The sequence below is a fragment of the Globicephala melas genome, chromosome 14 (genome assembly GCF_963455315.2).
Source record: "Globicephala melas chromosome 14, mGloMel1.2, whole genome shotgun sequence".
NCBI lineage: Eukaryota > Metazoa > Chordata > Mammalia > Artiodactyla > Delphinidae > Globicephala > Globicephala melas.
This window is the reverse complement of record NC_083327.1, coordinates 37346127-37372279: the sequence shown is the minus strand read 5'-3', so window position 1 is coordinate 37372279 and position 26153 is coordinate 37346127. Positions and strand designations below refer to the sequence as shown.

Genomic DNA, 26153 nt, shown 5'->3' with positions numbered 1-26153 from the left:
TGCCATCTATATGGCTTCTCCAAAGTGACTATTGAAGCCATTAATTGGGTTGTATGTCATACTGAGTTTGAGTGTTCTTTATGTAATCTGGATTCAAGTCCTTTATCAGATAAATGATTTGCCTGTGTTTTTTTCCAGTCTGGGCTTGTTTTTCATCTTTTAAAGAAGTGTTAAATTTGGATGAAGTCCAGTTTATCAGTTTGTTCTCTTATGGATCATGCTTGTGGTATTGTATCTGAGAAATATTTGCCTAAAACAAGGTCATAAGGGATTGCTCTTATGCTTTCTTCTAGAAGTGTTAGAATTGTAAGTTCGTTTTTAGTTTTACACCCATGATCCATTTTTAGTTAATTTTTTATATGATATATGTAGGATGAAACGTTTTTGCTTTTTTTTTTTTGCATATGTATATCCAATTTTTCTAACATCATTTGTTGAAAAGATTCTCCTTTTTCTACTGAATTGCCTTTGAACCTGTGTTGAAAATCACTTGTCCATATATATGTAAATAAGCCTCTTAAACCGTCCAGGGCCTGGCAGTAGGGAAAACCACTAAAGAAAGCTGAGGACTCTGGGATCCCAAATGGTCTGAGCAGTTGCCTTCTGGTATGAAGCTTGGGCTCAAGCTTTGGAGCCTTTAAGGGTATCTTCAGGACTTCCCTCGTGGTACAGTGGTTAAGAATCTGCCTGCCAGTGCAGGGGACACGGGTTCGATCCCTGGTCTGGGGAGATCCCACATGCCGTGGAGCAACTAAGCCCATGTGCCACAACTACTGAGCCCACGTGCCACAACTACTGAAGCCCACGCACCTAGAGCCTGTGCTCCGCAACAAGAGAAGCCACCGCAATGAGAAGCCCGAGCACTGCAACAAAGAGTAGCCCCCGCTCACCGCAGCTAGAGAAAAGCCCGCGCAGAGCAACGAAGACCCAGTGCAGCCAAAAATAAATTTATTTATTTATTTAAAAAAAAAAAAGGCTATTTTGAACTTGCCCTGGGAGTCCATCAGGAGTGGACCTGCAGAGTGTGCCAACCTTGGGAGAGTTGAGGAGATAATCCCTGAAATCATTTTTGGTAGGGCTTAATTCTCTCACTGTCCTCTATTGAGCAAGGCTGGAGAGTACATAGAAAGTACCTTTCTAGATGCATAGGAAAGGTGTTAATTCAGTACATGCAGTGGGTGCTTTAGGACATGGGGCTTAATGCTCTTCCGCAATTCTGGTTGAGAAGGGCTGCTGGACCAAGAAGGGCTAGGAGACCGAGACTTAGAAAGCTGGGAGGCCTCATCACTTCACAGCATCCACAGTCGCCCGAGCTTGGGCGAGTTCTGAGCCTTTTCCAGTCTGAGATTAGATGTGACTCCAGGCAGTGGTAGAGTTGACAACAGACTGCCACTCTCTAGACCAGGGGTCCCCAACCCCTGGGCCGTGGACTGCCTGTTAGTAACCAGGCCGCACAGCAGGAGGTGAGCAGCGGGTAAGCAAGCGGAGCTTCATCTGCCGCTCCCCATGGCTCCCCATCACTCACATCACCGCCTGAACCATCCCCCAGCCCACCACTGTCCATGGGAAAATTGCCTTCCATGAAACCGGTCCCTGGTGCCAAAAAGGTTGGAGACTGCTGGACCCCAGTTCTTCCGTGCTCAACACCAGGCATCTTGGGAGCTGTCCAGAGTGGAGACACCTGCTCTCCTAGAGGCTGCAGACTGGACAACACACTGCTGCCTTCTGGAGCTGCCGTTGGCAGGAATCCTCCCTGTCTGAGAGCAGTCAGGGCAATGAGGTGGCCTGCCCAAGGCTGAACTGCCACAGGAGCGCTTCCCGTGCCCGGGGGTCTCTCTCCCATCCCTTGAGGACTCTTGCCCGGCCTTGCCAGGATATGTGTTTGCTCTCCTGCCAGGCCTTGTAGACAAGAAGTTCAGGGCTTGTGTCCTACAGGAATTAGAAGTTTTTGAGGTCCAGCCTGAGCCTCTCAGGAAGTAGGGAGAGCGAGCAAGTTTGGTGCTGGGATGCAGGTTTGTGTTAGTGGTGTGTTGTGTACCGGTAGAGTGATTCCCGGGCAACGGAAACACTTTCTCACAGGCTCCTGCGATCGACCTCGGCCCCTCTTTTGTGTCTAGGGTATTAAACCAGAACCCTCAGCTAACGCACTTCTTGTCTTCCAGGCGCTCCTAGCAGGCATGCGGAACCGGGAGAACGGCTCGCCCTGCCAGGGCAACGGGGAGCAGGCAGGCAGGGGCAAGAGCTCGGGCTCCGCGTGGCCGGGCGAGGAGGAGCCCAGCAACGACGTGACCACGCCCTCCTACAAGAAGCCTTTGTATGGCATCTCGCACAAGATCATGGAGAAGAAGAACCCTCCCACCGGAGACGCGCTTAACATGTTCGAGCTCTTCGAGAAGGCGAACCCCAGGAACAGCCCCTCACCACTGCGGCTCCTGAACGAGCCGCAGAAGCGGGACGGCGGCGGCGCCGCGGCAGCCACCGACAGTGACCCCAACATCTACTTTCTCATCCAGAAGATGTTCTACATGCTCAACACGCTCTCCTCCAACATGTCGCAGCTGCACAGCAAGGTGGACCTGCTCTCCCTGGAGGTGAGCCGCATCAAGAAGCAGGTGAGCCCCACCGAGATGGTAGCCAAGTTCCAGCCGCCCCCCGAGTACCAGCTCACGGCAGCCGAGCTCAAGCAGATCGTGGACCAGAGCCTGTCGGGCGGCGACCTGGCCTGCCGCCTGCTGGTGCAGCTCTTCCCTGAGCTCTTCAGCGACGTGGACTTCTCCCGGGGCTGCAGCGCCTGCGGCTTTGCGGCCAAGCGGAAGCTGGAGTCGCTGCACCTGCAGCTCATCCGCAACTACGTGGAGGTCTACTACCCATCAGTGAAGGACACGGCCGTGTGGCAGGCTGAGTGCCTGCCCCAGCTGAACGACTTCTTCAGCCGCTTCTGGGCCCAACGGGAAATGGAGGACAGCCAGCCCGGCGGCCAGGTCGCTGGCTTCTTCGAGGCTGAGCAAGTGGACACCAGCCACTTCCTGGACAACAAAGACCAGGAGGAGGCCCTGTCCCTGGACCGGAGCAGTACCATCGCCTCGGACCACGTGGTGGACACGCAGGACCTAACTGAGTTCCTGGACGAAGCCTCGTCGCCAGGGGAGTTCGCGGTCTTCCTTCTGCACCGGCTCTTCCCCGAGCTCTTCGACCACCGAAAGCTGGGCGAGCAGTACAGCTGCTACGGGGACGGAGGCAAGCAGGAGCTAGACGCACAGAGGCTGCAGATCATCCGCAACTACACGGAGATCTACTTCCCCGACATGCAGGAGGAGGAGGCCTGGCTGCAGCAGTGCGCCCAGCGCATCAACGACGAGCTGGAGGGCCTGGGGCTGGACGCGGGCAGCGAGGGCGAGCCCCCGCGGGACGACTGCTACGACTCTTCCAGCCTTCCCGATGACATCTCCGTGGTCAAGGTGGAAGACAGCTTCGAGGGCGAGCGGCCCGGCCGGCGGTCCAAGAAGATCTGGCTGGTGCCCATCGACTTCGACAAGCTGGAGATCCCGCAGCCCGACTTCGAGGTGCCTGGCGCCGACTGCCTGCTCAGCAAGGAGCAGCTGCGCAGCATCTACGAAAGCAGCCTGTCCATTGGCAACTTTGCCTCACGCCTGCTCGTGCACCTGTTCCCCGAGCTCTTCACCCACGAGAACCTGCGCAAGCAGTACAACTGCAGCGGCTCGCTGGGCAAGAAGCAGCTGGACCCGTCCCGCATCAAGCTCATCCGCCACTACGTGCAGCTGCTCTACCCGCGGGCCAAGAATGACCGCGTCTGGACACTGGAGTTCGTGGGCAAACTGGACGAGCGCTGCCGGCGCCGGGACACGGAGCAGAGGCGCTCCTACCAGCAGCAGCGCAAGGTCCATGTGCCGGGCCCGGAGTGCAGGGACCTGGCCAGCTATGCAATCAACCCCGAGCGGTTCCGGGAGGAATTTGAGGGGCCCCCGCTGCCCCCCGAAAGGAGCAGCAAGGACTTCTGCAAGATCCCCCTGGATGAGCTGGTGGTGCCCTCGCCCGACTTCCCGGTGCCTTCGCCATACCTGCTGTCAGACAAGGAGGTTCGCGAGATCGTGCAGCAGAGCCTCTCTGTGGGCAACTTCGCCGCGCGGCTGCTCGTCAGGCTCTTCCCCGAACTCTTCACCGCCGAGAACCTACGGCTGCAGTACAACCACTCCGGGGCGTGCAACAAGAAGCAGCTGGACCCCACGCGGCTGAGGCTCATCCGCCACTACGTGGAGGCCGTGTACCCGGTGGAGAAGATGGAGGAGGTGTGGCACTATGAATGTATCCCCAGCATCGACGAACGGTGCCGCCGCCCCAACAGGAAGAAATGCGACATCCTGAAGAAAGCCAAGAAGGTGGAGAAGTGATGGGCACCGCGGGCACTGAGCGTTCTGCCGGAGCCCGCGACGTGTCCACAGCCGCGCACCTTATGTCGGCGGGGAGTGGCCTGCTGCACTTGCACACGTGACCGCCCCGCCGGCCACGGCCGCGAGAAAGAAGCCTCGCATTTGGCCTCTTGTACTTACGACTTTTGTCCTGTGTTCCTGGTGGTACAGCCAGAGTCGGGGGAGGGCCAAGCTGTGATAGCAGAGAGGCCTCAGGAGTCAGGGTTCCCTCTCCTCGGCAGTGTCCTCCCAGTCCCCTCACAATTTGAAATGCAAATCGAGCAACCCTCTTGGTCCTCTTCCCACGTTTTACATCTTCCACTTTTATCAGTTTTTTTTAAGTTAAAAAGAAACCCTTTTTTAAGAAAATCATTGGGCTCTGTGGAGGCCATTTTACTTAGAAAAAAATCTTTTAAATATTTGAGATGAAGTACTGTAAGATGAATTCAGTTGCTGGGAATTTTTTTTTAAAGACGGTTTCAGATAAATGAAATGTTTAGAAGTGCCATGATCATGTGTGTGGCTAATTAATAGCTTCAGGTGGCCATGATCATGCGTGATGGCTAATAGCTTCAGGTGTCCATGATCATGCCTGTGGCTAATAGCTTCAGGTGGCCATGATCATGCCTGTGGCTAATAGCTTCAGGTGGCCATGATCATGCGTGTGGCTAATAGCTTCAGGTGGCCATGATCATGCGTGTGGCTAACAGCTTCAGGTGGCACAGAGATGGATTTACTGACCTTGTCTTTTACATTGGATTTTGGAAGAGTCAGGATGCCTCTTGGATGGCGGTGGAGGGGATGGAATAGTGCGATGTCTTTCTGACCATGGTCAGTCACCTTCTCCCTCCCACTGTGGTACTGAGGAAGGGGCTTAGGGGGCGGCCTGGCCCACATTGCCGCGCCGGTAGAATATTGTGCTCACTCTGTAGACGAGAACACTGGATGATGATGATGATGATGATGATGATGATGATGATATGAATGTAGAGAGACGTGGAAACACGTTCACAATGTCTTCATTTGAGCTGTGTCCTCCCACTGCCCCCTCTCCTCTCTAGGCAAGGATGCTGTTGGAGGGGCAAACACATTACCTTGGAGAAGTGTGTGTGGATATCTTGTTTGATTTAAGGATGGGCCCCTTTGGGCTCACCAAGAACTGTTTACTTTCCATGTGTGTATTTGTACAAAACAAAACCCGGGTTCTGGGAGCTGTATGGTGACTTCACCACACCTCAGTGTCAGCTCCTCCAGTCAGTACACATCCTTGTTCCTCAGGGTGGGCCCAAGCCTTGGGCTCTCTTGGGGATACCTGGTATTGGAAGGACACAGGCCATCTCAAATGGGGCTCCCATATCCCTTCCTAGGGTCCACTCAGAGCTTTCCCTCTGGGCCCTCAGAAGGTCCTGCTGTCCTACATCTGGCTGGTCCCTTGGCCTCGGGATGAGACACCTCTTTCCTCTCCCCTGGTTGGGAAGGTCACATTGCTCCAGGCCAGCGGCATGCTCTCCAGGATTCCAACCTGGAGGAAACTGCCCAACAGGTAAAGTCCTTAATATAAAACAATACTTTTACCTACCTGACTGTGGGGGCCAGTGCCTAAGGGGGAAAGGAAACAGTCTAACCCAAACACAGTACATCATACCAGAAAGCTAGAAAATGAATTGAATCACACAGGGTAGTCCTAAAACCCTTGTGGAATGTTACAGATTTAATAATCTAATGGCTTAATATTTTGCTACCTTAAAATGCAGAAATAATAGAAACGGTCTATGACTTTTCTTCATACAGATAAGGACTTCAGTTTCAGTGGCTGTATGACAGAATTTTGCCTGCACCCAGCGGGCAGTTTTTTTTTTAATATGACAAGATTCTGAGCAGTGTCAAGTTGCTGATCTAATTTTAGTAAATTTGCTTTTAAATGTCATTTACAGATTATTTCTATTGAAACTGCAGACCTGAATTATTGCAATTTAGAAATGCACAGGGACTTAATAAATGACTGTCTCCCCACACACCCACATGTGCACACACACATTTCTTAGTAGAAAACTGAAGTGAGAGGAAGGGGACCGACATGAATAACAAGCTCAACCTCTTTGTGCCTGGAAAGGAGGAGGACTGGAGCAGCCAGAGACTCACTTCCCCCTCTCCTGGGCCTTTCTCTATGCCTTAGTCTCTCCAGCACATAAATGCATGCCTGCGCGCGCGCACACACCCAAAGACGGCAGTGGCGCTCTCTCACTCACCAGCCCTGTGGGCGCGAGGGTGCCATGGAATTTGTTCTGGTCTCTAGGATGTATCCAAGAGGATTCCAAGCCATGTGAAAACTGCCCTGCTTTCTGGAGGGTGGAATGTGACCCTGCAACTTCAGAAGCACAATCATTTAATAATTAAAAAAAAAAAATCATCCTATCTACCCACGATAGAGACATCAACAAGGTTCTAGGAACGAACTATGTCTCTTTAGAACCTAACGCATGTTCAGTTTTTGGAAACCGTGTTTTGGTGGTTTCCTTAATACCTTTCCTTGTAGGGCTTCTTCCCCCCAAATCTTAGAGTCCCTTCCAGTGAAGAGAGGTGGACACACTCTGTGACCTGTTTCTTGTCTCTCTGGACTGACTCATCAGGAACCGCCTGTGGGTCCCGTGTCTGTCTCTGTGGTGTCCTCAGAGCTCCAGCCATACAGGTGGGCTCCAGGGGCAGTTTTTTTTACACGAAGCAATAGAAGTACAAAATACTAATTTTTTTTCAAAATTTAATGTTTTCCATAAAATCTGTTGGCAAAACCCCTTCTCCCTCCGCATCTAAATTCTTTGATTTTTACTTGTTTGCTTTTTTTGGAATTTCTCCCCCCTCGTGTCCAGAGGACTAAGGAAGTAGCACAGATACATTCTGATGTTGAGTAAAATAGCAAGTCACAGTAGGTGGTAGTGTCCCTTGTTTTCCTCTGTTAGTAAGTTTTAAAAGAATGTATGAAGATAGTCATGAATGTACTAAGTGTTCTAATCCTGCTTCAGTTCACTTTGGCTGTGTCTACATGACCACACACGTTTGACAGGGAATAAAGTCGTGTCCAGTGTCATGGGTGTTAGTGTGCCCCTTCCCCCTTCAGTGTTGGCTCCAAACCTTCCTTTCTTTTTAAGTTTGGGGGGAGGGGCTCCACCTCTTCAGCAATCATCGACCAACCAATGGGATCTACTTAGTGGTGAAGGGATTCGCTGTTTAAATGCGAAGAGTCACTGGCCTACCCTAGCACAGCATGGCCACTCGGGTTCCTGCAGAGATGGCCTCAGTTTTCACCTTTGCCCCCAAATGTTTACTTCTTGCCTGACTGAGGAGGAGGGTCTCGAGACCCCGGACTGGAGGCCATTGGGCTCTTACCCTGCCTCGCTGTGTGGATGGTGATACGGAGTGGGCAGGGGGCGGGGGCCGAGGGGCTCCGACTGTCACGTGGAGGTACTTGCCTCTTGTAGATCCAGCCTTAACGTTCTTCTGACATCCTAGTGACAGCAGACCCTGCACGAAGTGGATGTCAGAATTAATACTGTGAGGAGACAAAATAATGAGTATAGTTTTACCAAAGATAATGAAATATCGCATAATGTCTGCATTTTACCATTGATTTGAGTGCATCCTTAGAAAACTGAATGTAACAAAAACCCAGGACATTTTTGGAAATTGTATGCTCTCTAGCAACTTTGTGTGAATTTTTATACAAGCACTGTTTTATGAGTTATATAAAATGTTATAAAAATAGAAAATATATGGTCTCGTAACATCTTATTTTCTTAAGGCAGAGGTCTCTCGGAACGTCTGGGTCTGTCTGTCTTTGCGTGCGGCCTCCCCCCTCCCCCCTCGTCCCCGGGGAGGGCGCGGGCACTCGGGGCACCTCGGCCTCTCGGACTTAACGCGCTCTGGCTATCGGGGTGCAGTTTGTCACAGCCGAGTGACTGAGACGTCTCCACACAAACCGCTTCCTGGCCATGCAGTAGGGGCGCGGCTGACTGCCCCCCTTTCCTGGTCGGGTGCCAGACCCGCCCTGCTGCTAAACTAGCAGAGCTTCAGTTCACTCTTTTTTTTCCACTTTGGATTAAATGAGATTTCGTTCCTCAAAGCTAACGTATTATTAACTGGTAACAAAAGGATGCATGTTTTTTTCTCGCCTCTTTGGCGAATTATAAATCATTAAATACTATTTCACAGTGAAAATAAGGTTTCAAGCTATCAGAGCAACACTGTTTTGGACCCGGGGTTCGCGCGGCCTGAAGTGAGTCGTGGCCTGCGATTGGAGCCCGCCGCCTCCAGGGCGTGAGCGCTCAGTCCTGAGTCCTGACACCTGTGCTGTAAGCCTCGCGCAGGTCAGGGCTGGTCGGGGCTGGAGCCTCAGACATTTACTCCGTGAGCAGGTCTAAGCAAGACTTGAAGGAAGGCTAAATTCTTTAGGTCCGTTCTGGCTGTGGGTATCTTTGTTTTCGACCAAAAGAAAAGAAAAAAGTGCCTTTCCTCAGCTGCCGAGAAGGTGCTCGGTGCTTCCGAGGAAGCGGAGGCCGCACGGGGGTGAGGCCCGCCCTTCAGCCGCGACTGGCGCCGCGACTGGCGCCGCGGCCGGCACCCCGCCGCCCAGCGCTCGCCCGCGCCACGGCCTCGGTCTCCGAGCTCGCCTGCATCTACTCGGCCCCCGGTCTGCACGGCGAGTGACGTGACGGCCACGGAGGGTAAGATCAATGCTCTCATTAAAGCAGCCCGCGTAAATGTCGAGCCTTTCTGGCCAGGCTTGTTTGCCGAGGCTCTGGCCAGTGTCAACCTCGGGAGCCTCATCTGCAAGGTGGGGGGCAGGCGGACCGGTCCAGCAGGAGAAGCAGGCGGTCCTGCCCACTCCAGCGCCGCTGCCCCAGCTGAGGAGAAGAAAGCAGAAGCAAAGAAAGAAGAATCTGAGGAGTCTGATGATGACACAGGCTTTTTTTTTTTTTGACTAAACGTAACACATTTAACAAAAAGCTGAACTGTTAAAAAAAAAAAGCTGAACTCTTTGCTTCTGTTTTTGCTTTGCTTCTGTTGGTCTTGCAAAAAAAAAATCAGAGAATTTCAGTATATGTGGTTTCACTTGTAAAAGCAGTTCTCAGAAATAAGAGCGCCACACCAAATTATCCTGAAGTTTGGAACGGTGGGATGCAATGGACTCTTTAAGAGAGCTTCCAGAGAAATCTAAAATACTTCGGCCAGTGGTGGGAACGAACATTCATTGTCTGCTTGCTGTGACGGCAGTGTTGGGCATACCTAACATTCATTGAGTATATACAACAGTGCCGAGGCACACCGCTGAGAGTTGCACCTGGATCGCGGCTTGCAATCATCCCGGAACCCTGTGACGTAAGTTCCCTAATTAAGCCGGTTGAGACAAGAAAGCTAAGGCCCTGAAGGGTATGTGTGTTATCTCATTTAATTCTCATAAAAACTCAGTGTCTTGGGCAATGCCATTATCTCCGTCTTGTGGTGAGGTAGCAGAAAGGTTTACCGGCCAAGTTCACACAACTGGCAAACTTCAGTGTCAGGATTTGAACCCAAGTTTGTCTCGTTCCGCCGTACCATCTCAGAAACTAAACACCCCTGAGCCACACACAATACACAGAGATTCAGACCCGAAACCAGTTACAAGTCAGTGGTGTCCTGTCACCCACATCCTCTAAGCCCCAGTTTGTCTGATCTTAGATATGGGGGTGCCGGTTCTCAAACTGCCCTGGGTGAAATAATTGTGGCAGTTGTGGACAGACATGTTCTGGTAAGAGTAAATTTTTTGAGATAGTGAAAGTGACTGCCATGGATCAGATTCCTTAGGGAGCAGAGCCTGAGACTAGGATTCTTGTGCAATTGACTGAGGACATGCTCCCAGGAGATGGGAAGCAGGACGGGCCCAGGGAAGGCTGTGAGCGAGAGTGTGGTCTCCTCTGCAGTCTGGCCTCATTGCCAGCCACTGGGAGGCCCTAGAACATGAATTGTTTGGCAGAATTAGTACCAGGTGCAGCAAAGGGGCCAGTTGGTCGGTGAGGTCTTCTCCAGGGAGAGGGGTAGCTCGCCTGGCAGGGTGGCTCCCTTTGCCAAGGGCAGTGTTCCAGAAGGGCCATTGTGAGTGGTTAGCTGGCTCTCAGCAGCAAGGGCATGGGTGCGCTGGAAAGGGAATCTGGGTGGGACTCCATCAGCATCCACTAAGGGGCAGAACCACCAGAGGGCACGTTACCCCAGGGGTTCTGATTCTGTCTGACTGGGGTGGTGCCTAAGCATTTGCATTTCTAAAGAGTTCCCAGGTCGTGCTGGTGCTGTGTCCAGGGGCTGCAGAACCACTGCATGACAGTGACTTCAAAAAATACACTGTGTACATCTCAGAAACTGAAGGCTTAGCACTTTACTGATTAGTAGAAATAGATCTGAGCTGAAATAAGTGGTTTCCTGTTGTGTTCAAATAAAACTGACCTTTTTTAAAATTACAAATTATAAGTTTACTAATGAGGAGTACTTAATACTGTGAAACAGGTAGACTGGTCCTTGTTGGAGTTGTCAGGAAAAACTTCCCCGGGCTCCCCTGGTGGCGCAGTGGTTGAGAGTCCGCCTGCCGATGCAGGGGACACGGGTTCGTGCCCCGGTCCGGGAGGATCCCGCTTGCCGCGGAGCGGCTGGGCCCGTGAGTCATGGCCGCTGAGCCTGCACGTCCGGAGCCTGTGCTCCGCAACGGGAGAGGCCACAGCAATGAGAGGCCCGCGTACCGAAAAAAAAAAAAAAAAAACTTCCCCAAGGAAATGGATGACTAGCCTAGATTTGAAAATGAGGAATTAATTAGGTGAAAAGTTCAGCATGCAAACAAGCTTTGGGGTACAAGAAGAACCCCTTAGGAAACAATAAAAGGAAGCCAATGGGGCTGGAACTAGAGGAGGAGGAGGAGTTTCGTGAACCTGCAGAATTAGTCCAGGGCTGGATGACTTTGTTTTCACCAAATTGTCCTTGGATCCGTACGAAAAGAAGAAACTCTTCACCTGTTCTAAGTAGGGAGGGGAATATTCTGTTCTGATACAATCGTTGAACTCTGCCTTCTCAGCCCAGTAAGGCTGCCTTCCTCTGCTGGTGTTCTAGTCACCTTGCCATCCTGACTTCTTAACTAGTGATAAACGAAATCTTAGCTTTCAGGTCAGTGGGAAGAGGCAGGTTTACAAATACTTCAGCATCAGGGCTTAGGGTCACTGGCCAAACGTGGTAGCTTTTGCCAGAACATTTCTGCAGGGGGAGGCCTGTCCATTGCTTTTTTTTTTTTTTTTTTTTTTTTTTTTGCGGTATGTGGGCGTCTTATTGTTGTGGCCTCTCCCGTTGCGGAGCACAGGCTCCGGATGCGCAGTCTCAGCGGCCATGGCTCACGGGCCCAGCCGCTCCGCATTATGTGGGATCTTCCCGGACCGGGGCACGAACCCGTGTCCCCTGCATCGGCAGGCGGACTCTCAACCACTGCGCCACCAGGGAAGCCCCATTGCTTTTATTTTAAAGAGCAGGAATTTGTTTGTTCTTCTAGAGTGTGTAGTCCAGATGGTGAACTGTGTCCTTGACAGAGGTTGAGAACATGGAATGCCACAGCTTTTCCTTCCAGAAGCTTCTGCGGTGTGGCAGCTGTGTATTCAGAAGTGACGGTGGGGCCTTAAATTATAGGGAGTCGTGTTTTTCAGAAGAGCTCCCAGTCTCTAAGCTCCTGCAATGGGTCAGGAATGTGCTAGGGATGTGACGTACGTTATTTCATTTATTCCTCACGGAAACCCTGTGGGATAGATATTTGTATTCCCCATCTTACAGATGGGGATCCTTTTGGAGATTAAGTAACTTGGTCAAGGTCACAATGCTGGCAGAGCTGGGAGCCTCTAATGATGGCCAGGCTGGCTCCCCAGTTTGTGCTCTTGATTTCCACGCTGCCGCTTATGTAGCTGTGTGGACTAAATCTGTTCGTCTGTCTGCCTGGTGGTTCCCGGCTGTTTAACTTGGGGTTTTGCTGACAGTCCACAGTCGCTGAGCTTCTGGATCCACCCCAGTCAGAGTATCTGACTCAGGAAACCTCTCAATGCCACAGGAAATAGAACAAGGCATGCAGTTAAGAATCATCTCTGCCTCTAAAGGAAGTTCATTCATTTAGCAAAAATATTTGTAACCTCTACTATCTCCTGGGCACCGTTTCATGATTCTAGCAAGCCTTGTTCGTTGGTAGGTACGAAGCCTGTTTGAGCTTGGAGAGAAGGGTCTGATGGTAAACAGTATAAAACATGATGCCTCTTGCCTTCGGTTGATTTTCAAGATGCATGTGGGTATAAGCAGGTTGAGGACATCGGCTCTGCCCGGGTGCAGACGGCTGAGGCCGTGGCAGGAGGACAGGGTCAGGCTTTGGTCTGAGGTACACCTGCCGGAGTGCAGGTTCCTGAGTCTCCTGTCTCTCACAGGCTGAAACACAGTTGCTAGGTATCCTGCTCTTTCTGACGTGAGGTATTAAACCCAAGTCTCCCCATTGTATCTGACCAGCTGATATCGCAGTGCAGGCACGGTGCCAGGCATGACAAGGCATATCCTTCAGCATATGGTGACGGCTGCCTTGTCTTCAGGTAATTAATACTGATTGCTTGAGTCCAAAGAATTGGCTGCTATTATTGTAGCCTCACCTTAGATTTATCTGTCTCAGAATCAAGAGTTAAGGGATTTCCCCTACAATCCTAAAGAAAATTCCCTACACATTCTGTGGGGAAGTATCTAATATAAGCAACCCCTCTGAGTGGGACTCCAGAAATGGGCTTTACCAGTCCAGACTTCTAAACAGAAATTGCCCATTTTAGATACTTGCTGTTCTACTCTGACTGCAATCAGTCTTTGGGCCTTCACTTGTCTGGCCTGGGGAACGTTCCTCCAACTTTAAGGATAAAGTCCCAGGATCGAAGGTCCATTGGATACAGTTGACATCTCCACAAGGGAATCAAGAAGTGCCTTGTGAGTGACCCATGTCCTCAGGATCTTGCAAAATTGTTGACTTTCACCATCCATCTTTTGACATACCTGGTCTGTTAACTAATAACGAACAAAAAAATCTTAAAACAAGAATGGGCCATCAAGCGTGTCTTTGAGAGGACAGGAGAGTGGCCGTCTCAGAAAGCTGTGTCCAATTTCAGAGCCCTCAGAGAAATGCCAAGCACAGACTGGTTGTAGCAGCTACCAAAAGGCAGAAGCACAGGCTGTGGAGAGAACTTACAAAGAGTGTATGTCAAACTAACTGTATCTCTTTATACTCATAATTAGACTGGCAAAAATTAGAAAGCTGGGTCATGCCAGGGGCTGGGTGAGGCTATGAGTCTATAGGTACTTTGGGTATTGCTGGTGGGACGGCAGCCTGGTGCAGCCATCCTGGAGAGAAAGCAGCACTGTGGTTTTTGTGGTGAGGGGAGTTGGGTGGGAGAATGTCACTGGGAGAGTGGATGGGCAAAATGTGGTGGATGTCCTTCAGTATTTATTATGCAGCAGTGAGAAGCAATGGGTTAGATGTGCTAGAGTGCCATGGATGGGCTTAGTGAAGGAAGTAAGATACAAGATGAAATATATAGTAATGTCATTTATGAAATTTAAAATTTATTTTATTTTATTTATAATATAATAATTATAATATATAAATATATTTATAATATGTGCACAGAACAACAAAACATTTTATAAGACTGCATACCAACAAAAAGATACACATTAAGCACATTAGAATGGTTAGCTAAAGTAAGGGAGGAGGACATGTGGAACGATGTGAGAACAAGAAAAGAGAAAAGATAACTTGAAAGAAGAACTTGGAGGGTGGGTGCTGGTGCCCCGGCATCTCCCAGTGGAAACTCTTGTGGGTGCACCTCCCCATTCCACCCAGGGGTGTGCTGGTAAATGTGTGACAACTGGCTCTCCAAGGGAAAAATCCATTCTGTTTCACGGTGCTTGCTGATTTCCAAGGTGAAAATCCTGCTACCATGGCTCATCTTAAGCCACCCATATGACTCGGAAGCCATTTGGGAGATGCTCACATTCTGCTCTATGGAGTCTGCTCGATGGAGTTTCTAATTTCTCAAGATGGTCAGTAAGCCGACTGATAACCCTGGCAGTAACTTTTTACTTTTTTTATTTTTATTTTATTGGAGTATAGTTGATTTACAATGTTGTGTTAGTTTCAGGTGTACAGCAAAGTGATTGTTATACATATATTCACTCCTTTTTAGATTCTTTTCTAAGTTATCCCAGAATATTCAGTAGAGTTCCCTGTGCTATACAGTAGGTCCTTGTTGGTTATCTATCTAATTCTGACAGTAACTTTTTGAAAGCCAAAATACATACGACCAAGATAAGGCAGGACTTCCGTAGAGTGTCTCTTTACTTGCCTCGTGTACATTGCACACCCTTTAAGAAAGTTCACAGAATATACACCACCTCTCCAAAGGAAATCTGTTTTGTTTTTAGTTTCTTGAAAAATGGTAGTTTCTATTCCCTCAATCATTATTGACCAAATAAACCATGACCTAAGAATTTTCCCCAAAATGTCTACTTTTCTCCCCAAAATGCTAAAAAAAAAATAATGAAACTATTGCCTAGCCGTCTATATAATTTTCCATGGAACGTGGTAAATGCTATTTGGCAGAGAAATGCAATTAGCGTCACACTGCCCAGGGGAGAGCTATTTCTTTGAAGGGATTAACCATTACTGGTAAAAGGATTGGATAGGCCTCTACGGCAGCAGTCCCCAACTTTTTGGCACCAGGGACTGGTTTCATGGAAGACAAATTTTCCACGGCCAGGGGGGTGGGTGTTGGGTTCATGTGGCAGTGCGAGCTATGGGGAGCAATGGGGAGCGGCAGATGAAGTTTCGCTTGTTCGCCCGCCACTCACCTCCTACTGTGCGGCCCGGTTCCTAACAGGCCTCAGACTGGTACCAGTCCGCGGCCCAGGGGTTGGGGACCCCTGCTCTACAAAGTAGTCATAACTTTAAATTGTTCATCCTTAAAAAACTGCAAACATACACTAGAAGCATTTTCAGACTTTCCTGGGAAAGCCAGACATTTTTAATTTTTATTATTTTTTTAATTGAAGTATAGTTGATTTACAATATTGTGTTAGTTTCAGTTGTACAGCAAAGTGATCCAAATATATATATATATACATATATATACCCACACATATATATATGTATACGTTTTTCAGATTCTTTTCCATTATATAAGATATTGAATGTATTTCCCTGTGCTATGCAGTAAATCCTTATTGTTTATCTATTTTATGTATAGTAGATTGTATCTGTTAATCCCATACTCCGAATTTGCCCCTCCTCTCCTTTGGTAACCATAAATTTGTTTTCTATGTCTGTGAGTCTGTTTCTGTTTTGTAAATAAGTTCATTTGTATTATTTTTTAGATTCCACATATAAGTGATATGTCTTTCTCTGACTTCACTTAGTATGATGATAATCTCTGTGTCCATCCATGTTGCTGCAAATGGCAATATTTCATTCTTTTTTTATGGCTGAATCTTATTCCATTGTGTATATATATATACCACTTCTTTATCCATTCATCTGTCAATGGGCACTTGGGTTGTTTCCATGTCTTGGCTATTGTAAATAGTGCTGCAATAAACATTGGGGTGCATGCATCTTTTCAAATAGTGTTTTCTCTGGATATATGCCCAGGAGTGGGATTTCTGGATCATATGGCAACTCTATTATTAGTTTTTTGAGGAAGCTCCATACCGTTTTCCATAGTGGCTGCACCAACTTACATTCCCACACCAACAGTGTAGGTGGGTTCCCTTTTCTCCGCACCCTCTCCAGCATTTATTGTTTATGGACTTTTTTTTTTTTTTTTTTTTTTTTTTTTGCGGTACGTGGGCCTCTCACTATTGTGTCCTCTCCAGTTGTGGAGCACAGGCTCTGGACGTGCAGGCTCAGCGGCCATGGCTCACGGGCCCAGCCGCTCCGCAGCATGTGGGATCTTCCCGGACCGGGGCACGAACCCATGTCCCCTGCATCAGCAGGCGGACTCTCAACCACTACGCCACCAGGGAAGCCCGACTTTTTTTTTTAAAGAATATATTTTATTCTTTATTTATTGGCTGCATTGGGTCTTCGTTGCTGTGTGCAGGCTTCCTCTAGTTGCGGCGAGTGGGGGCTACTCTTCATCACAGTGCACAGGCTTCTCATTGTGGTGACTTCTGTTGTTGCGGAGCACGGGCTCTAGGCACGCGGGCTTCAGTAGTTGTGGCACACGGGCTTAGTTGCTCTGTGGCATGTGGGATCTTCCTAGACCAGGGCTTGAACCCGTGTGCTCTGCATTGGCAGGAGGATTCTTAACCACTGTGCCACCAGGGAAGCCCTGTTTATGGACTTTTTAATGATGGCCATTCTGACCTGTATGAGGTGGTACCTCACTGTAGTTTTGATTCACATTTCTATAATTAGCGATGTTGAGCATCTTTTCACGTGCCTGTTGGCCATCTGTACGTCTTCTTTGGAGAAATGTCTATTTAGGTCTGCTCATTTTTTGATTGCATGTTTGGTTTTTGTTATTGAGTTGTATGAGCTGTTTGTATATTTTGGAAATTAAGCCCTTGTTGGTCACATCATTTACAAATATTTTCTCCCAGTCCGTAGGTTGTCTTTTCCTTTTTTGTTTATGGTTTCCTTTGTTGTGCAAAAGCTTGTAAGTTTGGGGACTTCCCGGACTTCCCTGGTGGCGCAGTGGTTAAGAATCTGCCTGCCAATGCAGGGGACACGGGTTTGAACCCTGGTCCAGGAAGATTCCACATGCCGCAGAGCAACTGAGCCCATGCGCCACAACCACTGAGCCTGCGCTCTAGAGCCCGCATGCCACAACTACTGAAACCCACGTGCCTAGAGCCCATGTTCCACAACAAGAGAAGCCACCGCAATAAGAAGCCCACACACCACATCAAAGAGTAGCCCCTACTCGCTGCAACTAGAGAAAGCCTGCGTGCAGCAACAAAGACCCAATGCAGCCAAAAATAAATTAATTAATTTTTTAAAAAAGTTTGGGGGCTTCCCTGGTGGTCCAGTGGCTAAGACTCCACACTCCCAATGCAGGGGGCCTGGGTTCGATCCCTGGTCAGGGAAATAGATCCCACATGCTGCAACTAAGAGTCCACATGCTGCAACTAAAGATCCTGCACACCTCAACGAAGATCCCGCATGCAGCAGCAAAGAGCCAGCGCAGCCAAATAAATAAATAAATATATATTTTAAAAAACCCTTATAAGTTTGATTAGGCCCCATTTATTTTTGCTTTTATTTTTTTTTAAATAATTTTATTTATTTATTGGCTGCGTCAGGTCTTCCGTGGCTGTGCACGGGCTTTCTCTAGTTGCCAAGGGCTTCTCATTGCAGTGGCTTCTCTTGTTGCGGAGCACAGGCTCCAGGCGCACAGGCTTCAGTAGCTGTGGCACACGGGCTTAGTTGCTCCACAGCATGTGGGATCTTCCCGGACCAGGGCTCGAACCCATGTCCCCTGTATTGGCAGGCGGATTCTTAACCACTGCGCCACCAGGGAAGCCCCTGCTTTTATTTCTATAGCCTTGGTAAACTGACCTAAGAAAACGTTGGTATGACTTATGTCAAAGAATGTTTTGCCTATGTTACCTTCCAGGAGTTTTATGGTGTCATGTCTTGTATTTTTAAGCCATTCCAAGTTTATTTTTGTGTATGGTGTGAGGGTGTGTCCTAACTTCATTGATTTACATGCGGCTATCCAACTTTCCCAACACCACTTGCCGAAGAGACTGTCTTTTCTCCATCGTATATTCTTGCCTCTTTTGTTTAAGACTGACCATAAGTGTGTGTTTATTTCTAGGCTCTCTATTCTGTACATTGATCTATATGTGTTTTTGTGCCAATACCACACTGTTTTGATTACTGTAAGTTTCTAGTACTGTCTGAAGTAAGGATTATGCCTTCAGCTTCATTCTTTTTCCTCAGGATTGCTTTTGTAGTTCTACATAAATTTTAGGATTATTTGTCCTAGTTCTGTGAAAAATGTCATGGGTAATTTGATATGGATTGCATTCAATCTGTAGATTGCTTTGGGTAGTATGGCCATTTTAACAATATTAATTTAACAATATTAATCCTTCCAATCCAAGAACATGGGATATCTTTTCATTTCCTTGAATCATCTTCAATTTCCTTTACCAATGTGTTATAGTTCTCAGCGTATAAGTCTTTAATCTCTTTGGTTAGGTTTATTCCTAGGTATTTGTGGTTTTTTGTTTTTTAATTTTATTTATTTTTGGCTGCGTTGGGTCTTCATTGCTGTGCGCAGACTTTCTCTAGTTGCGGCAAGTGGGGGCTACTCTTTGTTGTGGTGCACGGGCTTCTCACTGTGGTGGCCTCTCTTGCTGTGGAGCACAGGCTCTAGGCACGCAGGCTTCAGTACTTGTGCCTCGTGGGCTCTAGAGCACAGGCTCGGGAGTTGTGGCTCACAGGCTTAGTTGCTCTGCAGCATGTGGGATCTTCCCGGACCAGGCCTCAAACCCGTGTCCCCTGCACTGGCAGGCGGATTCTTAACCACTGCGCCACCAGGGAAGCCCCTAGGTATTTGGGGTTTTTTTGTGGGTTTTTTTGTTTGTTTTTTGGTGGGTTTTTTTTTGCGGTATGCGGGCCTCTCACTGTTGTGGCCTCTTCCGTTGCGGAGCACAGGCTCCGGACGCACAGGCTCAGCGGCCATGGCTCACAGGCCCAGCCGCTCCGCGGCATATGGGATCTTCCCAGAACGGGGCACGAACCCGTGTTCCCTGCATCAGCAGGCGGACTCTCAACCACTGCGTGTTTTTGTTTTCCTTTTGAAGTGATTTTAAACGAGATTTTTTTTTTTAACTTTCTGATATTTGTTAGTGTAAAGAAATGCAACAGGTTTCTGTATATTAGTCTTGTATCCTGCTATCTTGTTGAATTCATTTATCAGTTCTAATAGTTTTTGTGTGAAGTCTCAGGGTATTCTGTATAGAGAGTATCATGTCATCTGCATATAATAACAGTTTTACCTCTTCCCTTCCGATGTGGATATCTTTTATTTCTTTTTTGTCTGATTGCTGTGAAAGCCAGACCTATTGAAAAAAAGAATTCTTGTCACCCCATTAGAGCAGGGCATCTCAGCCTCAGTAGCACTGACATGTAAGGTCTGATCATTCTGTGTTGTGGGGACTATCTGTACACTGTAGGATGTTTAGCAGCGTCACCTGTCTCTACCCATTTGACGCCCATCCCACCCCCTCCCCCTCAGTTGTGACAGACAAAAATATCTCCAGACATTGCCAAATGTCCCCAGGGGGGTAAAATCATGCCAGGTTGAGAAGCACTGAGTTAGAAACATCCAAATCTTTTAAGTTTTTCATCATGTTGGTCACATGTTCACTGAGGAGGCCTTGCCAGGATGGCATTTATAAAGCAGCTATCATAGAGTGAGCTGCAAGAGTTCCATAAATCTTTATGAATTGCTTTTGTTTCTGCTGTTTCATAAATATGTTCTAAATCCCTTGTGCTGTAGACAACTATGAGAAATCAGTTTTTGCCATGTGGTATGACCAAACCAACATTCTCCACCATCAGACGTCTTTTTGCTTATTTTGATTTTTAAAAACAGAGAAGCCTGTAATGGGTCAAATCCCACCAGCTAAGGTGAGGTACTTAATTACCAACAGAGCTTCCAACAGCCTTTCAAATGGGCCTTCCTGCTTTCTAGCTACTATCAACTCATCTTGCCTCACACAACACATTTTAACTCTTCTGAAGACTGAACTCAACAAGGTAAGGAAATTAGTATCCTGATCCCTTCCTGACCAGTGAAGAAGCTGAAGCTCAGAGAGGTTAAGGCCAGAATATAACCAAGGTAACCAAACTTGCTAAGGGCAAGATAGGGCCTAAAAACTAGGACCCCTGACATATATCACTAGGTCATACTGCCCCTCACCATGCAAGACTTAGTTGGCTTTCTATTACTTTCCAAAGAGCAATCAAGAGAAGGGAGGGAGAGAGGGTGGCAGGGAAGGAGCGATAGAAAGGCACAGAGAGGTGAAGAAAATGAGAAAAAGCATCATCATTACTATAATCTCCTAAATTAAAACTCATAATTAACTCGTGTTGAAATTAATTATACTATTTTCACTGATGTAAAAGCCTAATTAACAAGTGGTAAAATAGAAAAATTCCTTCTGTTACACTGCACAGTATATATTATTGCTTCCTGAGACCTGATTTAAGCTTTCAAATAAAAATCAATTTTCCTGAGTTCCTCTGAAATCTGAGCTGGTAAGACTTCCAGACTCATGTGACCAAACATCTCACTGTTTGGGGCTACAGAAGTTTCCCTTCTGTATCAGTTAACCTGAATTCTCAAGAATTCCTGGAGGGCAAATAAAAGGACCCAGACATAGTCGGTCTTTATGACACAACAGAGTCTAATAAGTCTATTTGAGCCAACCCTTCCAGTGCTAGCACACTGCTCCTGGGAATCTACAAACCAATTTATTTATGCAGATGCCCTTTTCTTAGATGATGTGTATTATGTGTGTGTCCTTTCTATTACTACTCTATTGTTTTAGTCCCTTTTATAACACTTTCTTGAGAATTAGAATAATTAGTCTCTGATTCTTTATTCTCTTTACTGATAAAATCTGTGTATTTTCTACTTTCACCTGAAAAGTAAACCATCGCTTAAATCAGGGAGGGTCATCACTTTCTTTCTGTAGGTCAATGTAAATATTTTATGCTTCGTGGGCTACATAAGGTCTCTGCCATATGTTCCTTTCTCTTTTTTTAAAACAACCCTTTAAAAATGTAAAAGCCGGGCTTCCCTGGTGGCACAGTGGTTGAGAGTCCGCCTGCCGATGCAGGGGACACAGGTTCGTGCCCCAGTCTGGGAAGATACCGCATGCCGCAGAGCGGCTGGGCCCGTGAGCCATGGCCACTGAGCCTGCGCGTCCGGAGCCTGTGCTCCGCAGCGGGAGAGGCTACAGCGGTGAGAGGCCCACGTACCACAAAAAAAATAAAAATAAATATGTCAAAGCCATTCCTAATTTGCATGCCATACAAAAGGCCTCCAGCTGCCTTAGTCTATCAACCCCATGCCCTAAACAATTAATTTTAAATGGGCCCTAACTAGCCCATTTGGAATCAGTTGGAACAACTTTACTATCCAGACTTCTGGAGACAAACTGAAGGGAACTAAGGCCAACATGTTGGTAATTCAGAAAGGCCAGTGGATAAAGGGGTCTCCCAGTGCTGCTCCCCTAAGGAGATAAAGGGGACCTTGACTTGGCTTGGTTTTGCCTTAAGAAGCCTGAACCCAGGGAAGCTGGTTGACAGGGATAAAACTGAAATGACACTAAGAACAAGGCCAATTTATTTTGCACTGCCTCCTGAGGTAGTTAACGTGGGAAACAGCAGGCTGGTCATGAACACCCTCTCTGGGCTTAGTTCATTCAGCACATGTCTCACTCATGCTCACGAGGTCAAACTGTGGACAAATCAAGCCTGGGAGGGAAATCCAGGCCAAGGGAAGCGTCTATAGGAGCCGCGATACGAATGCTGACTTCCACAGAATTGGCTCAGGAGATTCCACAAATGGTAGGAGAACCTTATTTTAATGAAAACGTCCTCCTTTTAACCTGGCCCCTTCCCCCAGCACTAGAAAGCAGCTTTATGGCTAAAAAGCAGCCCGTTTACTTGAGCGCACTTTTTTTAGGCAATTTTAACTGCTTCCACCGCCGCAACACCACTCTGTATTTCTCACTGCTGGTCTTCTCTTCAAACACTTTTTTCAGGAGAATCCTCATCACTGTCTCTGTTTCTGCTTCTCTATCCTCTCCAATTAGAAGATCCAATGTATCTCCCACTTTCACCTGAAAATTAAAAAGAAAACAGAACCTTCATTACATTTTGGGAAACTCGGCCAATGCAAACATCTCTCCTTTGAGTTTTCACTGGGCGACCACCACCCAGGGCACAGGTGACTCCTCTGTAATGGTCACTTCTCCCTAGTGCTTCCAGGTGAGAGGGCCCCCCCTCTCCGGGCAGATGCCTCAGAACCATGTGGCTCAGTAGGGGCCAGTGTCCCTCCTTCAGGCTGAGACAACTGGCTGCTCGTGGACAGGGCCTGTGTGGCTTCAGTTTTGTCTATTGCATGACTTCAGGAAACACTTGAATGGAAGCATTTATTTTGTAACAGTGGCAAAAGATGAAGCGGGGCACAACCTTAGAGATTATGAGCACAGTAATTACTACATGCACTGAGAAGACAATTTTCAGTGTAACACTTTCACTGATTTCAACACAGTTAAGCTACATCATTGGGGACAGGGCACAATTTGTTGGAAATCTGTCACAGTGGAACAACGGTCAGCTGCATCTCCTAAAGAAATCGAAGTAAATAAACTGCTTTCCAGCATTGGCTAGCGCCAGTGATGCCACATCATCAAGGAGACAGGACTCAACGCACAAGGATGGAATGCCACAGAAAAGAGGGTCGAGCTGGATGCTGACTTGGGTTAAAAGGGCTGAGGTGAAACCCATTTTTTGTCCAGATGGGAGCTTTGGGTTGAGCGAGTGCAGGACATGCCCTGGGGGCAGTCACATCAGTGCTGCCACGGTGCAAACAGCCCATGAGACACCTGGTCCTGGCAGCTCAGGATCCCAGGGGATCTGCCCAGCAACTCAGGAAGGGGATAAACTGACCCAGGTGCCACATGCTTCTACTAGAACACAAGCCAGGATGACCAGAGGCCGTCTCAGACCATTCACCACCGCTTCCAAGCCAAGGATAGGGGCAGTGGTGAAGCGATGGACAGAAGGACAGGGACAGACCTCCATGTGTGGGCCATGGACTCTAAGTGGGCACAGGTACCCATTCAAAAGCCTACTTGGGGGCTTCTGTTTAAGGAGAATGGTGCCAAATGCTTATGTTTGCCTCATTTGTCGATGAATGCCCTGAGGCAGTCTAACTTCACGCTGTTGGGATATCTGTACCTCACTAGGGCAAGCCACCCACTCAAGGCTTCCGTAGGCCCAATACTAAGTCTACAACGTGGGAATGCATGCCTGCTCACCATGATGCCACACTGGTCAATCCAGGCAGCAGGATGTAAAACTCACAGGGGCTAATTTTAAACCATTAACTCTCCCCTCTGGGCTGAGAAGCAGAGACTCAAACCACAGCGAGGCATGAAGACCACTTCTCCTTGTGGGTTTGAAGGCATCATCTGGGCTGGGCAGAGGGGGGAGTGGGGAGTTGCGGGGAGGGGCGGTCAGTCCTCCTGAAGTTCTGCTGGATTCAATTTTTATTTTTTAAATGACCATTTGCCCAAACTGTGTAGACATTTAAAATCAATGTTCAGAAATACACGGCTTGGGAACTCTGCTTTACCTTTTTTGGCATAACTTTGTGTCATTAAAATTCATTTTTTAATAAGTAATATAAGCACATGATACAATACGTAAAAAAAAGGTATAAAAGGGTATACAGAGAAAAAGGCAACCCTTCTCATGTATCCTTTCGTGGATATACTATGTGTGATGTCTGCCCCTTAAGAGGAGAGTGGATCGTTCTGGTGGCTTTCTTCTAGGGCAGAGAATAGGGAAGCAATGTTTCTCCTTTACCCGGTGAATCCCAGGGAGAGGTGAGGTTAGGAAGGCTTCAGTCCCATATTTGGGCTCCATACACCCTCTATTTAGGTCAACAGTTACCCAGCACCCACAGTACTCTGGGCCCCATCTGGTGTGCAACTCACAGAAAAGCTCTGCTCAGCTGCAGGCAGCCAGGGTTAGAGCTGCAGCATCAGACAGGCGCCTGACCCTTCAGCCAGCAGCCAGGCTCAGGCCCCACGGAGCAGGCCACGGAAGGGGAGGTGTTCCTCATTCCCTGCAAAGCCCTGTCCCTTCTACCGTGGGAGACGGCACAGTAGGCACAAAGCAAAACTGGCTGGAATTAGGGGCTGTTCCAAGCATCTACATTTCCAATCTCCCCTTAGCTGCAGTTACTATGGCTACCAGGCCTCCTAGTAACAAGGCAGCCGAGTGTTAATGCTGGCCCCTTCCTTTGCTGACCCTCAGGAGAAATCTGGAAGGCAGCCAAGACAACAGAACACCCAAGGCAGAATGAAGAAGCAGCAATTAGACTGTAGTTAACAATATCTCAAAGCACAGGGAGAAAAATAGATTTATGGTGTCTGTAAATGAGGCCCTGGCAGAGACACTGTGCACCAAGAACAGATCTTGTCTTTGGAACACTGTGGCTGGTGAGAAGGGGGTTGGGCTACAAGCAGGAAAAAGCAATTAAGGGACAAGAAGGACCTGATCTCCAGGTGCATGTCTGGAGTGCTTGATTTCCTACAGCTCACTGAGCAAGGACTGACACCTGCAGTCTGAACCTGTCAGGTCAGGTGCCATCAGAGGGATCTGGGCCTTGTGACTTGGCGGCCAAGACAAGCACTGGGGATCCCCTCTCCTGTCCACTCAGCTACAAGAACCACTCTGAGTCTGGGGAGCAGAGACTGAAGACAGCCTCAGTGCTCACCCAGGTCCGTGGCCAATGGCTCACACCCTCCCATGTCCCAGGGGTACAGGATGCAGCTCAGGTCCTCCAATCCCAGGAGTGTTTGAAATACGAAAGAAGCTAAAATAAAAACAACCTTCAAAAGTGTGTCTAACTTCCCTGGAACATTTATTCCCTGGACACTGACTAAGAGTTAGATTATGTCTGCCAATGCCTCATAGGTCTGTGTCTTCCAAACTTTTTAAGGGTCTCTGTCATATACTTTTTAAAATTGTTTTGTTAACGTTTACTATCATTATATTTTCCAATTACAAAAGTGAAACATACTCGTAAAAAATTCAGAAAATAAAATGCATGAAGAACATATAACCCACAGTGCCCCACTCAAAGATAAATACTAGTAGTATTAATATTTTAATTCTATATATGTATATATGTAACTTTTTACAAAAATTCATTTTTAAAAGAATATATATATCATTTATTATAACACTGGATACTAGAAATACATTTTCTTATAACACTTGTGGGTGATTCTTTCACTTAACAATAGTACTGATATGGAGCTGTCAGGAAGTATGAAACCTTCTTTTTGATGGCTGCCCTGCACACAGAGCAGTGTATCCAGCAGGTACTGGGGGTTGGGGGCTACTGCTGAGCTGAACAGAACTGCACATCTGCTCAGGTAACAGCAGGCCAAAGAAACCTCTACATGGATTTAGCCTGACTATTATGATTTCACGGGCCTAATATTAATGACTTAGAAGTTTAATAGATTTTTGCCAGTTCTGATAGTGACTTGTCTTAAAATTTTTTAAAGAAAGGGAAAGCTTCATCTCAAAGTCATTATGGCTGCAAAGAGCAAGTGGTCTGTGTAACTGAAGCTATGTGACCAGGCCTGAGGGAGACCTTAGAGGGGGCAAGACAGACATACACGAGGAGCCACTGATGCCCCAAAGAAGGAGCCCCGGGGGAAACTGGGGGAGGCATTAACTGAGTACTGGAAGAACAACAGACAAAAATATCTGGCTGTCATAATATCTCACTGTGGGCTTTTCTGGGGGCACAGTGGTTAAGAATCCGCCTGCCAATGCAGGGGACACGGGTTCGAGCCCTGATCTGGGAAGATCCCACACGCCGC

General features: G+C 47.9%; 2 protein-coding genes and 1 pseudogene across 5 annotated transcripts in view; 2 read left to right on the top strand and 1 right to left on the bottom strand.

The window, feature by feature from the left end:
* The window catches only part of BEND3 (BEN domain containing 3), a 34132-nt gene extending 25959 nt beyond the window's left edge, over window positions 1–8173 (top strand). For both annotated transcript variants that reach the window (XM_060283787.1, XM_060283786.1), the window contains one exon: window positions 2163–8173. In XM_060283787.1, the coding sequence (XP_060139770.1) occupies window positions 2163–4409 (2247 nt within the window). In that variant the 3' untranslated portion in view covers window positions 4410–8173. The remainder of the gene's footprint in view (window positions 1–2162) is intronic.
* On the top strand, window positions 7829–9425 carry LOC115866885 (large ribosomal subunit protein P1 pseudogene; annotated as a pseudogene).
* Window positions 9426–21466: 12041 nt separating this feature from the next.
* Window positions 21467–26153, bottom strand: part of MTRES1 (mitochondrial transcription rescue factor 1) — a 47503-nt gene continuing 42816 nt past the window's right edge. The window contains exon 4 of one of the 3 annotated variants that reach the window (XM_060283753.2): window positions 21467–22364. In XM_060283753.2, coding sequence (XP_060139736.1) covers window positions 22185–22364 — 180 coding nt within the window. In that variant the 3' untranslated portion in view covers window positions 21467–22184. The remainder of the gene's footprint in view (window positions 22365–26153) is intronic. The other 2 variants (XM_060283752.2, XM_030882933.3) reach the window with 2 other exon arrangements.